Source organism: Dryobates pubescens, chromosome 1, assembly GCF_014839835.1.
Source record: "Dryobates pubescens isolate bDryPub1 chromosome 1, bDryPub1.pri, whole genome shotgun sequence".
Classification (NCBI taxonomy): Eukaryota; Metazoa; Chordata; class Aves; order Piciformes; family Picidae; genus Dryobates; species Dryobates pubescens.
In genome coordinates this window covers 63,592,862-63,606,529 of record NC_071612.1, presented here as the reverse complement: position 1 = coordinate 63,606,529, position 13,668 = coordinate 63,592,862, and the positions used below count along the sequence as shown (strand labels likewise).

General features: G+C 49.1%; 1 protein-coding gene across 1 annotated transcript in view; it reads left to right on the top strand.

Moving 5' to 3' along the window:
* NT5DC2 (5'-nucleotidase domain containing 2) overlaps nucleotides 1-13,542 on the top strand; it is a 28,489-nt gene extending 14,947 nt beyond the window's left edge. Inside the window, exons 6-14 of the mRNA XM_054167243.1 lie at nucleotides 488-616; nucleotides 3,889-3,949; nucleotides 4,849-4,951; nucleotides 5,452-5,553; nucleotides 7,309-7,390; nucleotides 10,201-10,287; nucleotides 10,758-10,898; nucleotides 11,133-11,197; nucleotides 11,681-13,542. Coding sequence (XP_054023218.1) covers nucleotides 488-616; nucleotides 3,889-3,949; nucleotides 4,849-4,951; nucleotides 5,452-5,553; nucleotides 7,309-7,390; nucleotides 10,201-10,287; nucleotides 10,758-10,898; nucleotides 11,133-11,197; nucleotides 11,681-11,942 — 1,032 coding nt within the window. The 3' untranslated portion in view covers nucleotides 11,943-13,542. The remainder of the gene's footprint in view (nucleotides 1-487; nucleotides 617-3,888; nucleotides 3,950-4,848; nucleotides 4,952-5,451; nucleotides 5,554-7,308; nucleotides 7,391-10,200; nucleotides 10,288-10,757; nucleotides 10,899-11,132; nucleotides 11,198-11,680) is intronic.
* The last annotated feature ends 126 nt before the right edge of the window (nucleotides 13,543-13,668 follow it).

Genomic DNA, 13,668 nt, shown 5'->3' with positions numbered 1-13,668 from the left:
TCACAGCTTGCTCTTTGCAGAGAGGTGAATCTCCTCTCCTAATTGTGTAGTGAACTAATAGGTGGATCCCAAAGAGCACATAAGTTTATACAGCCTCACTGGAACGTGGTTAGGGCAGCCTTAGTGCCCACATGTCCGTTGTCACAGCCTGGTTTAGATGAGCAATGGGGCTCCTCCAGTGAGGGCCATGGCTTGCTTCTGTAGCAGAACGTTGTGTGGTGTCTGTGGTGATGCCAAGAGGCCAAGTGGGAAGCAGAGGGCATAGGGTTAAAATAAAAGTTGGTGTCTAGAACTGACTCTCTGCTTCCCCCACTTTCACCCCATGGTGTTAATGTTTGTTTAAGGATGTCGGAGAAGGAGAAGTCTCTCTTTGTCAAGTGTTAAGGCATTAGGTTAGTATTTTGGTTGAGAAGAGAGGGCTGCTTGCTACCTTCCATGGTAGTGTTTTGCTTTTTGCTTAATGTCTCTTTTGTTTTTTGCTTTCCAGGGTCCATCACTTAAGCAGTTCATGGACATTTTTTCTCTTCCTGAAATGACACTGCTCTCTTCGGTCATTGATTACTTCATAACTCATGGCATTGAGTTTGACCAGGTGCATCTCTACAAGGATATATCTGTAAGTAAAATGTCAACTGCCCCATAGCTCATGCTACATCAGAATTGTGAGCTCTTTGACTTGCTAGCACCTGTGAGCTCTGCAGGACCCAAACCTAAGGGGTGTTAGTGAGTAGCCTAATGTGACAGCACTGCTGCCTCTTGAAAGTGTTACCAGGGAATACTCAAAGCTGTGTTTTCAGAAGATGTTAGGGTTTTGTCTGTACCACTGAGCTGGTGTCAGTCTAGATTATCTCTTGCAGGGGTGCCTAGGTTGGTTAGGTGAAGGTCCTGCTGTGTGGGGGAAATATATCACAAAGCTTGTGTGAATGTTTGCTGCTTCTGCAGACTACCAAGCTCTAGGTTTTCCTGTTAGTATCTCATTTTCCAAAGAGGCTTGGTCTAAACATGTACCAAACAGTTTGCTTTATACAGGGATCATTGTGAAGCACCTGTCCTTGCCTCTCTGAGAATCCACCCCTTCCCTTTGCAGCTATAGAGCAGTGTGATCCTTCTGGCATGTTTTCCAGTTGGTGACTGGCTTTCAAGAGCCACTTATTCCAAGGTGCTAGATGTGCCCTCCAGCTTCACTTGTGACTTTTGGAAGGGCTGCTTGGGATTATCAGCATTGTTAGGGGGCACTATCTGACTTCTTAGTTAATGCTGTAGGCAAGATGGAAGTGCTTGAAGTTGCCAAGGATGTATCTTCCTTGCTAGCCAAGCCTTATTGTATGCCTTTTGCCATGGAGAGAGGGGGTTTTGATTTGTGCCTTGTGGGTATTTTATGATCATCCACTGGTAGCAGCTCGTAGCTATACTGTTCAGTCATCTGATGAGGAAAATGAAGCTCCACATCTGTGCTGCTGCTTTTGTGATAAGGATCCACACCATCAGCTTTGCTGCAGCCAAGGCTTACAGCTTACATTCTGCCTTTCTGTTTGCGCTTGATAAGAGCATGCCCAGCCAGCTTCCCATAACACCTTAACATGGTTGTAGGGTGGTAGCTGTTTTCACTCTTGGGGTGAGGAAAATGGGAAGAGTGGATGCAGCTGACTCCTGAGGCCTTTTATCTATAGAGTGTCTTCTGAACCTTATTTTGAGGTCAAAATGGATGTGTTCCTAACTGAAACCTTGAGAGCAAGCGGGTGGTCGTCACAGCCTAATACATGCTTGGTACAGGGCAAAAGGTGTGTTCAAGGCCCAACACCCCTGAGTGCCAGTCCTGGCATTTGTGTTTGCATGCTTTGCTTAGGGATATGACCATTTCTGAGGAGGCAGGCAGAGAAGAGATCTCCAACAGAAAATCCATGCCAGTGCCTGAAATCTACACTGAAAAGTTGGGGACTGCTCTGTGTTCTCACTGGAAAAGTTCTCATTCTTTTCTATGTAATGAGGATAAAGATCCTTCTGTGCCTACACAGACAGGTGTCTGAGGGGACTTGCATAGCCCCAAACTGTGATTGCAATAGAAGCTGACAGTGGGCTAAGACATGCCTAAACTTGACACTCTTCTCTAATTCCTAGTGGTAATCTTGATTGCAGCACTGTGTGTTTGGAAGCAGGCTAAGTGCTGCAGACACTGCACTGAGTCAAAAGGGTAAATCCTGAGGCCGTGGTGATGGCTGAAGCAGGACCAAGCAGTCCTGTTATACCAGTTTGGTCACTGTACAGTTGTGAGTAAGAATGTACAGTTTGCTTTGGAGGAATTTTTGAGCCCTGTGTGACACCTTCCCAGACTACCAAGATTTTGCCTGCAGGAATCTTGTAGTTCTTGAAGAGTTTTTTGAGTTGGTTTGGATATTGTTTGGTGCTTTTTTTTGATTCTTTTGCTCCTCTTGCTTTTTGAGGGGCAGAGGTTTAGGGAAGGAGCACACTGGAATCTCTTTCTGCTCTGCAAAGATGGTTTTGACACAAATCCAAGGCGTTGCTGTTGCTGCCAGTGCTGGCCAAGTGAAAGTTGTTTTCTTGTTAACGCTCTTGCTTTTGGTTCAGTTTCTTTCCAATAAGGCAGTCTCTTGGTGAATGGAATGTGACTTCTGCATTCTTACCATTCAAATCCATATGGTGGAAAGAGGCTCCTAAAATTGTCTTGAAGAGATAAGGCCTCCTCCATCACAGTCCCCTGTTCTAAGCTGTAGGCTCTGACTCTCTCCCAGCTTTGAAGGACTTTGTTTCCAGGGTGACAAGCAGGCGTCATTGGCACTGCTGTGAGACCAGGGGACTGTGTGGTGTTGTCTGCAAGTGTCACTACAGCAAAGTGGGAGTCCAGGCTGAAAGGGCAGCTCCCAAAGGAGCACATGTTGTGTGAGGAGGATTTTTAAGGGTCCTGAAGAAGGGCAGCATTTGCTTACCTGGCTAAATTTTCAGGGATGGAAAAAGTACCAGAGCAACAAGCATCTGAATCTGCAAACACTGCAAAATCTGGTGCTGCTCTGGAATTGATTTTGTGTATCTGGCACTTCTCACTGGATTGAGACTTGGGAAGAATCTCAGTTGGGTGTGTCCAACAATGTGTTGCATCTTGGCCTCTGGCCCAGAAAATAGAAGATACTTGGATGCCCTTGACAAAATCTGTTTTAACTTGCCTTCTTCATGCAAAGTGGGGATCTCTGTTTTAGCAAAACCCCTCACTCTCCCAGTAGAAGCTTCTGCTCTGTCTGTGCCCACTGGCCATTTGGGGCTGGGAGCTGTAGCCCTCCTTGGCTCATGGGGAGTGTTTTGGAATCACAGTTACTCACCACTGCTGCTGTTTGCCTCAGCCACATTCACCTCCTTTGGGCCACATTTGGCAGAGCTTGCACAGCAAGAGCGAGGAAGAAAATCCAGCTAGTGTCTGGGCCAGTACAGTTTTGGGGCAGTACCTGGTTTTGGAATTCCACAGTCTTGAGTGATTTGGTGACAGTGTTAGAATGTGCAGGTTTCCAGAGGCAGGAAGGAAGTTGTACTTTCATGGCTAAGTTTTGAGGTTTTTTCCCCCTTGTACTGCACCAGGTGAGCTAGCCACTGTGTTCCTCCTTTTAGCATGTGGCAAGCCTCCCTGTAGCCACTGTGTTCCTCCTTTTAGCATGTGGCAACCCTCCCTGTAGCCACTGTGTTCCTCTTTTTGGCATGTTGGCAAGCCTCCCTGTACAAGGTCCTCTGCTTAGCATTATTGTGGTGGCTTTTGTTCATTCAGGAAGAGGAGGGGATGCATCATTACTGTATTGGTCCTTGGTGGTGGCAAGAAGTTTGCATGCTGAGGAAGAGGAATGACATTTCTAAAACTGAAACTCTTTTCCCTGTCCTTTTCTTTAGGATGCTATTAGAGATGTACATGTGAAAGGAGTGATGTACAAATGGATTGAAAAAGATCTGGGTGAGTTAAACAGAGCTCTGGTGCCAAATCCATTTTCTTATGCCTTGTGCTTCATGGCATTCTTTGTAAGGTGACTGTAGGCCCTACACACAGTCACAGGCATCAGGGTGACAGAACTCAGTGAAACACTTGATTGTGGCATGCCTAAAGGCAGCTGAAAGTGGCATTAAGAACCAAGTGGTGTTTGGCTGCCTCAGTGCTTGTGTTTATGTTTTCCTTCAGCTTGTAAAAGAGGGGTGGTGGTCCTTGGTGTGATGTGAACATGCAAAGGCACCATCTGGGAAGGCTTCCTGCTCACTCAGGGTAAAGCAAGCTCCTGGTAGCAGCATGGCCTGAAGTCAGCTGTGCCTGTACCTTGTGACAGTTTAGTATCTTTGCCTCTCTACTTCCAGGCCAACTCCAAATTATTGCCTGGTGGATTTGCTCCTTCCCTTTCCTTTTTTTTTTTTTCTCCTCTCTGTTGGGAGGGAGGAGAGGGGAGCAGGGGAGAGATTCTCAGCCTTGCCCCCATCTGAGCTCTTAACTCTCAGTTAAGGCTCAAACTACCACAGTGATAGGTTGGACTCAATGATCTCAAAGGTCTTTTCCAACCTGGTTAATCCTATCCTATCCTATCCTATCCTATCCTATCCTATCCTATCCTATCCTATCCTATCCTATCCTATCCACACTTGGTTTTTTTGGCCAGACTTTTCAGTTCCTCAGTCTTTCTCTTCTCTAGATGGGATTGATGAGACTAAGAAAGGCCATTTTATCACCATGGAGCTTTGCTACCTGCCTGTCTGAGGTGCATCTAACTAAGGCCTTTTGCATCTCTAGTGGTATAGGGGTTAGGTTTGGCTTTGCATGACCTATGCCAAAATCTTTTGATTGATGATGTCTGTTTTGTTTTGATACAGAACAGTATATTCTGCATGGGGATGAAATCTATGCTGTGCTAAACCGCCTGGTGAACCACAAGAAGAAACTCTTCCTCATTACAAACAGCCCCTTCAGCTTTGTGTGAGTACTGCTATTGCACAGCCATGAGTCAGCACAGCACAGCAGGAGCTGTGCAGGGCAGTCTTTCCTGTGAGCATCTGAAAGTTGCCTGCTAGAGGCTTTTGTGGCAGTAGTCCTGAGAGTGCTCTCCAGGAGCCAGCTGTGGTGAACGTTGCTTGGCACAGCTCTCTCCACAGCACCGACTCTCAGTTTTTAAAGAAGATATGAAGCTGTGGCTGGCTGCAGTACAAAGCTGCCACTTTGAATTACCTTTAGCAGCTTTTGCTGCATCACATTCTCTGGATTTACCATGGTACAGGAGAAAATGTGGGACAGCTTGAATAGTCAAAATGCTAGGTCAATGAGACTGCCTTGGGGGATTCACAAACCTCTGTGTTTCCTCCTCTGTTAAGGAAACAGGAGTAAATTCAGGGCAGACTGGTGTAAAAGTGCAGTGTTGGGTAAAAAAGAGCACTGGGCCTGTTAACTTTTCTGTTCCTTTGCCCCTCCTATGCCCTTAGGGACAAAGGAATGAAGCACATGGTGGGCAAGAACTGGCGGGACCTCTTTGACATGGTCATCGTGCAGGCTGACAAGCCCAACTTCTTCACTGACCGGCGCAAGTAGGTGTCCTGAGGCCATGCTGCCTGCTGTATGTGGGCCTGGGGGCTTGGGCCCCCCTCCCTGCAACAGATGGCTTCTTTTACCTTCCAAAAGGCTAGTGGGTTTCTAAGCATAATTTAGGTCCAGTAGGCATTCCTCTCGGATGCCCTCTGCGGCTGTGAAAGCTGACCAGTCTGGGAATAAGCAGAGGGAATGGAGAGAGCACATTCCTGAAATTAGCTCTTAAGCCTTATCAGTTTTGTTGTGATCTGAGCTTAACTTAGATTTTTAGAGGTAAGAATGTACTGAAGTCCTCAGAAAGAAAAGAGTGGAATGGTGTGCATGAGAGCTGTCCATTTCTTGGCTCTAGGTCTTGAGAGTTTGCCAAGATCTTTCCTTTTCCTGTTCCCCACAGCAAATATCTGTGTGGTTTGAGGTTTTTTCTTTCTTTTGTTTTTTTGTGGTTTTTTTTTTACTGGATACATGCAGTTTTGTAATTGGCAGCTCTGGAAGCCTTTGTATGTGGCAGCTGAGTTTTGTGGTCAGTTAGGAGCAGCCAAGGGACTAGCTGCTAGGCAAGCTGCTGTCCTTGCTTTGCTCTTTATATTCTTGGCTTTGGGAACTTGTCTACTTTCTTGCCTTAACTTCTAACTGACCAGGAATTGCTGCCCTTGAGGAAAGGTCTCCTCTTTCCTCTTCATGTATTTTCTTGCCCTGTTTCCCAGGCCATTAGCATAAATGGAGTAAACCTACGAAATGGCTTCATAAGACCTTGTAAAGGTTTTCTTCATGGGTAAAGTGTCTTACAGATGTAGCCTGGAGCTGTAATGATCTGGCCCTCTAGGAGATAAAAGCTTATGGCTGCATGATGTCTAAAATCCACTCATGTGGTGGGCCAGTTGGAATGACAAGGAACATACCTCCAGGGTGAGGGGAACCTCCTGCTGGTGAGCTGCAGTGTACTGTGGAGTGTTTTCTCTGAGGAAAAGCAAGCGTGCACTGGACACCACTTGTGACTGAGAAGCAGTATGTGCATGTGCAGTAGGTTGTAGAGTTCATGGTGAGAGGGTGGATTCCTTCTGCCCCAAGACAGCTGAGGTTCGTACAGTACTTCTGCATGAGACTATACTTTACTTGCAGCTTCATGCCAAGGCTTTTGACCATGGAGCTCATGGTTTAGAACTACCATCCCAAGTGGGAGCAATGTTCCCATCAAACATGGAGGTTAAGTAACTGAAGCCTTGTTTTGCTTCTTCTGTCCAAATGGAAGGTAACTAGGCAAGCCCTCAGGAACAAGAGCAGGCAGCCCAGGTCAGTTGCCAATACCAGCATGGAGCCTGCTTTCCATCCACTCTGCAGACTGCTTTATCCTATTAAGACATTCCACAGTCTCTGTTGTGCTGAGATGTAGCCAGAGCGGAAGAGGACACAAAGTATTTTATAGCAAAGCCTTCTTGGCCCTTAACATTTCAGAAGGAGTCTCTTTTTTAAATTTTTTTTCTCTTCCCTATATCTGAGAAGCAAGTAGAGTTGTTAGGGATATTGGTATGAGATGGTTACAGCCATTGGAAGCACTTTGGAATGGTATTTCCCTCTCACACTTTTTCTTCCCCTGAGAAAATAGCGCAGAAGGCCCAGAGGGTCACTTCTCCCATAGAGCTTTGATTATGAGTTGTTACACAGGTAAAAATGTTTTCAGACTGAACTGTTGTGGTTGCTGGATAACAATCAGCAGAAATCAAAAGAAGCTGAGGTCTCCCCTTTCTTTCTTCTAGGCCTTTTCGAAAACTGGATGATAATGGATCCCTGCAGTGGGACAAAATAAACCAACTGGAGAAGGGAAAGATCTACAAAGAGGTAAAGTTGAATGGGTGCATAAGGGGTCTGAAAGGGTGGGGACTTAAAGAGCACCTAAAGTTTTGGAAGTAACTGGAAAAACCTGGAAGTCATTGGAAAACAGGAAGGTCTCCTTAGTCAGGGTAGAAGAAAATTAGGAGTAGTTCTGTAGAGCCCTTGTGGATGTTTGAGCTTTGAAAAATGGAAGTGCTTGAAAAGAGCACCTGTGATAGCAGGGAGCTTTGCTCTGACATTCTCCACCATGGCTGATAGTGCACTTTTCCCTTAGCTCTTCTGATGCCCTGGACCTGAAACACTTACTTGGAGAGGCTCCCAAAAGTGTTCAGGGTAAGAAGGCAAAGCCCTCTGCAATCTGACCTGTATGCAAAGATTTTCCATGCCTAACTCACTTTGTCCCCCATAAGGTTGGAAAAGGTGGATTTGTGGAGGGGGAATAGAGACACAAGGGTGATTATTTAGGGTACAAAGCCTGGCTCCCATCCCTCTCCCCTTCCTGAAGGACATGCATGCCCAGAGGATGGGCTGTGGCACTGGTGAACTTGCTGCCTTGGGGCTGTATTGCAGCTGGTCGGTCCCTTGGGAACAAGTGGCCTCTGGCTTTAGGACGGTTTGTTCTGCTTTGTGAGCTGTCCAATCCCATGGGAAAAAACTGTTAGTCAGATCATGGTCAAGTAGCTGGGACCTGACCTGTGATAGAAAAGTAGGTCATGTCCTTGAGTAGTGCTGTTGGGAAGCTTCTGGCCTGTCTGGTGGGTCTGTCAAAGCACTCTGATAGCATCCAGTCCACTGCCAAAAGCTGGGAGCTGGGAACATGCAAGTAGAGCTCATGCAAGGTCTCTCTCCCATAGGGAAACTTTCTCACTGGGTTAGCAGCTTCCTCAGGAGAAAATGTGCACCTCAGCCATGGGCTCTACTGCTGAATGAAATCCTGCTCTTGACAACCTACATTTCGTGAACACAAGTTGCTCCCTCAAGTGAATGGTGCACTGAGGAAGGGAAAAGATGAGGGAGGAAGGATATGGAGCTACTCCAGTTCTCCCCCACCACAATATTCATGTGACTGCATCAAGGTTGTTGCCTAACTGTGGTTCTTGGGATGTGACAGCATGTGTATCCTGGTTGTTGTCCACCCTGTCCTCTGCACTTTTGGTTTCTTGGAGTGCCATAATATGCTGCTTTCTGGCAAGTGTTAGTGGCCATGGACCTTGCTGTGCTGGTGATGTTGCCAGAGCCCTCTGAGCTGACTTGCTCCTGTCTTCTAAAGCAGAGCTGTTTGGTGGCTGTGCTGTGGTATCTCATGAGAATGGGACCTCGGTAACTGGTGTTTGGCACTGGGGACAGGAAAGCTCAAGTGATGCCCTCTAATTCTCTTCTCTAATAGACGTGGTGTTTTCCATTTGTGGCATTTATGTACTCCCATCCCTCCCCTAGTCTGCAGTCTCAGAAGGGGAGGACAGACAGCTCCTGGAGGTCATCTAATAGGTCTGTGGTTCAGTGGAGGCCCAAATACAAGTTTCCTAGTTGTCAGGTGCAGTGCTGTTTGTGCTGACTGGAGCACTGCAAAAGGACCATCTTCCTTCCAAAGATGTGGTCCATTTCCCTGCTTTGCCAGTGCCTTCCTTAGCAACACCAGTGTGAGCAGCAGAAATGTCACATCCAAGACAAGCAGACACCTGCCTGGCTCTGTTTTCCTGTGCTGTTCAAGGTCTGCACAGCTCCACTGATGCTGCACCAACAGAAGACCCTTTGCGACTGCATACAGCATGTTGCCAGCGACCAAACACAGGGCCCATCCCACAGGGCTGCTGTGGGAGCTGGCTTGTGCCTGGAGGCTCCCTGTCCAGGCTGGTGCTGTTGGGTAGGCACGGTGGCTCTTGCTTCGTCCTGGCATGGGAGGCTGGCTGAAGAGATTGCTGCCAAGTGGCTTGCATGTTTGCATTGATTGCTTGTGCTGGCACAGTCTGGTCTGCTGGCCTTGATGGGGGCCTTTTTCTTCCCTAGTAGGTTTTGTTTCCGTTGTGACTCATGTGGAAAACTTGTGTGGAGATGGACAGGGGGTCCCTGAAGTTGCCTCTCTGTGCAGACAGATGTTTGGGAAGCCTTGAAAGCTGCTCTGTGTTTTAGCTGGTGCTTTGGGGTTTGATTTGTTTTACTTAGCAGTGAATCTGCGCGAGCTGCTTGGCTTTTTGGCTTGGTTAAGCCAGTCCTGTGAACAGATGGGTGTGGTTAATCTTTGGGGTTGGGATGTTGGTCAGTAATGTGAGGAAAGCCTCAAGTGCTCCTTACTCCAAAAGCCTTGCATGATGTTGCTCACCTTACCCTGTGAGGTGAAATCACTACCACCCAGGCCCAAGAACTTCTAAACCCAGAACACCAGGGGCTCTTTCTGTCTAGCACTCAGGCTTTCTAATTCAGGTGTCTCACTCTTGGCCTCTAAACTGCCATCCTTTGTTCCCTTTTTAGTGGATGGAATCTTCCTGACTTGCTGTGTTCTAGAGCACAAAACTTCCCCTGAAGTCTTTTGGGTTTAGAAGAGTTTCTGCCTTTTTATCTGTAGCCTAAGAAAGGCAGAGAGATGTACAGGGGGGTTGTCACATGGGAAGAAAGTGAGGTAAGGTAAGAAGGGACAGAAACCTCTGGGTTTGGATGGTGAGGCAAGCAGCTTAACATCTCATGAGTGCTCACATGTGTATGTCAGAAGGTCCAGCTGCAGTGGCAGCGTTGCTGAGGTGGCTGCCCAGTGCCATGCAGTGGGGTTAGAGGTGTCTGGTCTGTAACCATGTTCCTCTCTGTGCTCCTTTTACTTGCAGGGTAACCTCTTTGATTTTCTGAGGCTGACAGGCTGGCGTGGGTCCAAAGTGCTCTACTTTGGTGACCATCTGTACAGCGACCTTGCGGTGAGTGAAGAGGCCTCGGCTCTCCCAGGAGCTGGGAGCAAGCCTGCATGGCTGCTGTGGTTGGAGCTGTGTTGGAGTGTAAGGCAGGGCCCTGCTCTGGGTGCTCAGGTCTCTGGTATGCTGTGGTGGGTGCTCTACAGGCTGCAGCTTTCATAGCACGCAGAGGACACACAAGCACCCCCACTCTTCTGTCACACAGAATCGAGCAGTGGAGAAAGGGCTCCTGCAGTACTTTCTGTAGGTAGAGAACATCTGGTCTGTGAACTTGAGAGCAGTTTGTCAGAATCCAACATTTCTAGGTGCTGCTAGGCTGGGAGGTGGGTGTTACTGGCATGCCCTGGCATGGGCTGTGGATGCCTGTCCCCTGAGAGTCTATAATGGGAACAGACTGCTCTTCTAGGAAATGGGCTTGTGTTTGGCTTTCCATCTTTATGTTGCATTCTTGGTTGTTTTTCCTCCCTGACCTCTAGGACCTCATGCTGCGTCATGGCTGGAGGACTGGAGCCATTGTTCCTGAACTGGAGACCGAGATTCGGATCATCAACACAGAGCAGTACATGCACTCCCTGACCTGGCAGCAGGCTCTGACGGGGCTGCTGGAGAGAATGCAGGTAGGCAGCTCCTGTCTGAGCAGGGCCAGTGATAGGCTGCCTTCTCAGTCTGCAGTTTGGGCTTAGTGTGGGGTTTGGGGATGTACTGCCTCCCCTGTCTTCTCAAAAACCATCCCCTCCTCCTCCTGGTGCAGGGGACTCATGGGTTTGTGAGTTACAGTGGAAAGTGGAGGGAGCTGAGGTGTGGTCTGCAGGACTGATGCAACGTGGTGCTTTCTGCTGTTGTCTTCGCAGATGTATCAGGATGCGGAGTCGAAGCAAGTGTTGCTGGAGTGGATGAAGGAACGTCAGGAGATCAGGTGAGCATTGCTCTCCTTGCTCATCAGGTCTCTCAGGGGTTCCTAGGCCTGCACTGGGTCTGTTTTGTAACTTGTTTGGGGGACAGTGGTGCTGCAGCTGCTGGCCTGTCATCCTCCCTGATTTCCCATGTCTGGGAGTGGAGGAAGCAGCAGTGCAGTCCTGCAGCCTGGGAGGTCCATAAGGCAGGGTGTGAAAGGGGAGGTGGTGTCACCCTGTGCTGAAGAGGGGAGTTGATGGGCTCTCTGTCCACTGCTGGTGGGTCCCTGCTCATGACAGGTGCAATAACCAGTAAGAGTGCAGTGAACATTCATCACAGTCTGACTGCATGGAGGCTGGTCTGCATCACAGGCTGGGTGGGAAGATACCTGGGGTGATCCCAGAAGATGTTCTGGGAGTGGAGTGGCCCAGGACTAAGGGAGTGGAGTGAGAAGAACCTATGAGCATAGCCTTTTATCTACAGACCACCCTCTCTTTCTTCTCAGGTCGCTGACAAAGAACCTGTTCAACCCCCAGTTTGGGAGCATCTTCCGCACCTTCCACAACCCCACATACTTCTCCCGACGGCTGGTGAGGTTCTCTGATATCTACATGGCCTCCATCAGCTGCCTGCTGAACTACGACGTGAATTTCACCTTCTACCCCCGGCGCACCCCTCTGCAGCACGAAGCTCCACTCTGGATGGACCAGCTCTGCACAGGCTGCATGAAAACCCCTTTCCTGGAGGAGATGGTGCACATCCGGTGAGGGGCCAGGTCCTGCAGGCAGCAGCACAGTGCCAGGCTGGCCGTGGGGCCGGGCTGCACGGCCAGCAGCACCTCTGTCTACCACTAAAGGGCGTTTGACACTTACCTGTGTGTGCAGATGGTGTGTTTATTTTTCACCCTTCACTGGCTCCATCCCTTTCCCTGAGGTGCTTTACAGGCTGGACAGAGGATGATGGGTGCTTGTTGTGGGCCATGAGCATCAGAGCTCACTGTAGAGAGGACTTGCTGTAGGAGTAGTTGAGCTAGAGTGATGGCGGGGGGGGGAAGCTGCTGCTCCCTGCACTGTGCTCAGAGAAGTGGCTCAGAATTGGAGTCCTGAGCCTCCAGTGCTTGGTTGGCTCAACACAGACTCCCATGTGAGGCGTGACAAGGTGTATCAGGTCTGTAGCTGTCCTGAGAGCTTTAGGTACTATGGCATTAGTGATTCTGCAGGTGGACAGCAGGGGGATGGGAGTTGCCAACTGAGCAACCAATGAAGTACATCGGTGAATACATCATGAATGGCAAAGCATCAGCAGTGTTACCTACCCAGAACTGGTACCAGCAGCCCTCAGCCCCATCCAGCTCCCCACCAGACCAGCCTGTCCAGCTGGTGGCTCTGGTTGGAAAGGAGCAGTTAAATGTGCAGGAGGTGCCAGGCCTGTGTGACAGCTGGGTGGCAGCAGTGTTCGGTGACATGCCTGTTTCTGAGCGAGCTCAGTGCCCTGCACTGCCAGTGGTTTTTTGGGTTTGGTGCTGTGTGACATCAACATTTTGGCAATTGATGTCTCTTGTCACTTGCAGGGGAGCATGTGCAGCCCTCCAGGGATGGTGCAGGGCTGTCAGCAGAAGTGGTAGCCTTCCACCTGTGGTTGCTTTGATGTGGCCTAAGGTTTATGGCCTGGTGAGGATGTCCTGGCAAAAGGGTGCAAGTATGAAGTGCTGCTGGGTGTGGTGAGTCAGAAAGCCCATGGAAGGCTCTATGGTGCCTCCTGAGGAGGAGGAAGAGGAAAGGTAATAACAGTGATGCCAAAGCACAGAGGATCATGGACAAGGGTAACAGCCCAGAGGCCCAGGCCGGTCAGAGCTGTTTTAGGCAGGGGGGGTGCAAAAAGTAGGGTTTTTTTCACCCAGCCTGCTGGGTTTGTCCAGGCTTCAGACTACCCCCTGAGACAGGCAATGTGGGGAGAGGCAATGGGGCAGTTGAGTAGGGGGTTGTTGAGAGTTTGTGCCACCCTGATGCTGGCCCTGGAAAACAGGAGAGCATCATGCCATCAGAAAGCTGAGTGTGTGGGAAGCTGATGGCTATGGGATGAAGGGGTAAAAGGGGTCCCTGGAAGGAAGGCTTGGTCTGTGAGGGCTCCAAGTATGTGGGATATAGGAAATGTGGCTGCTTTCCAGGGAGAGCAACATGGCAGAAGCAGTAAGGGAACATTTGAAGCCAGACTTCTTGGTGCAAACTCTGGAGACATTGGTTGCCTTCATCTACTGCCTCCTCCCCTCACTGCTGCACCATTTGTAGATGACAACAAGAGTGATGGTGCCAGCTTGCTTGTGGGGGCAGTCAGTGGTGAGATGAAGGTAAGAGAGAGCAAAAGAGAGAAGGGATGCACTATGTGTGCTGGGTCTGGCAGTGAGCAGGCAAGGAAATGAGCAGCTGCTGAGTGTGAAGGTCTTCAGGAGGTAGAGTGTGTCTGTGTGGGAGATAAGAGCTGGTGCTTCACAGG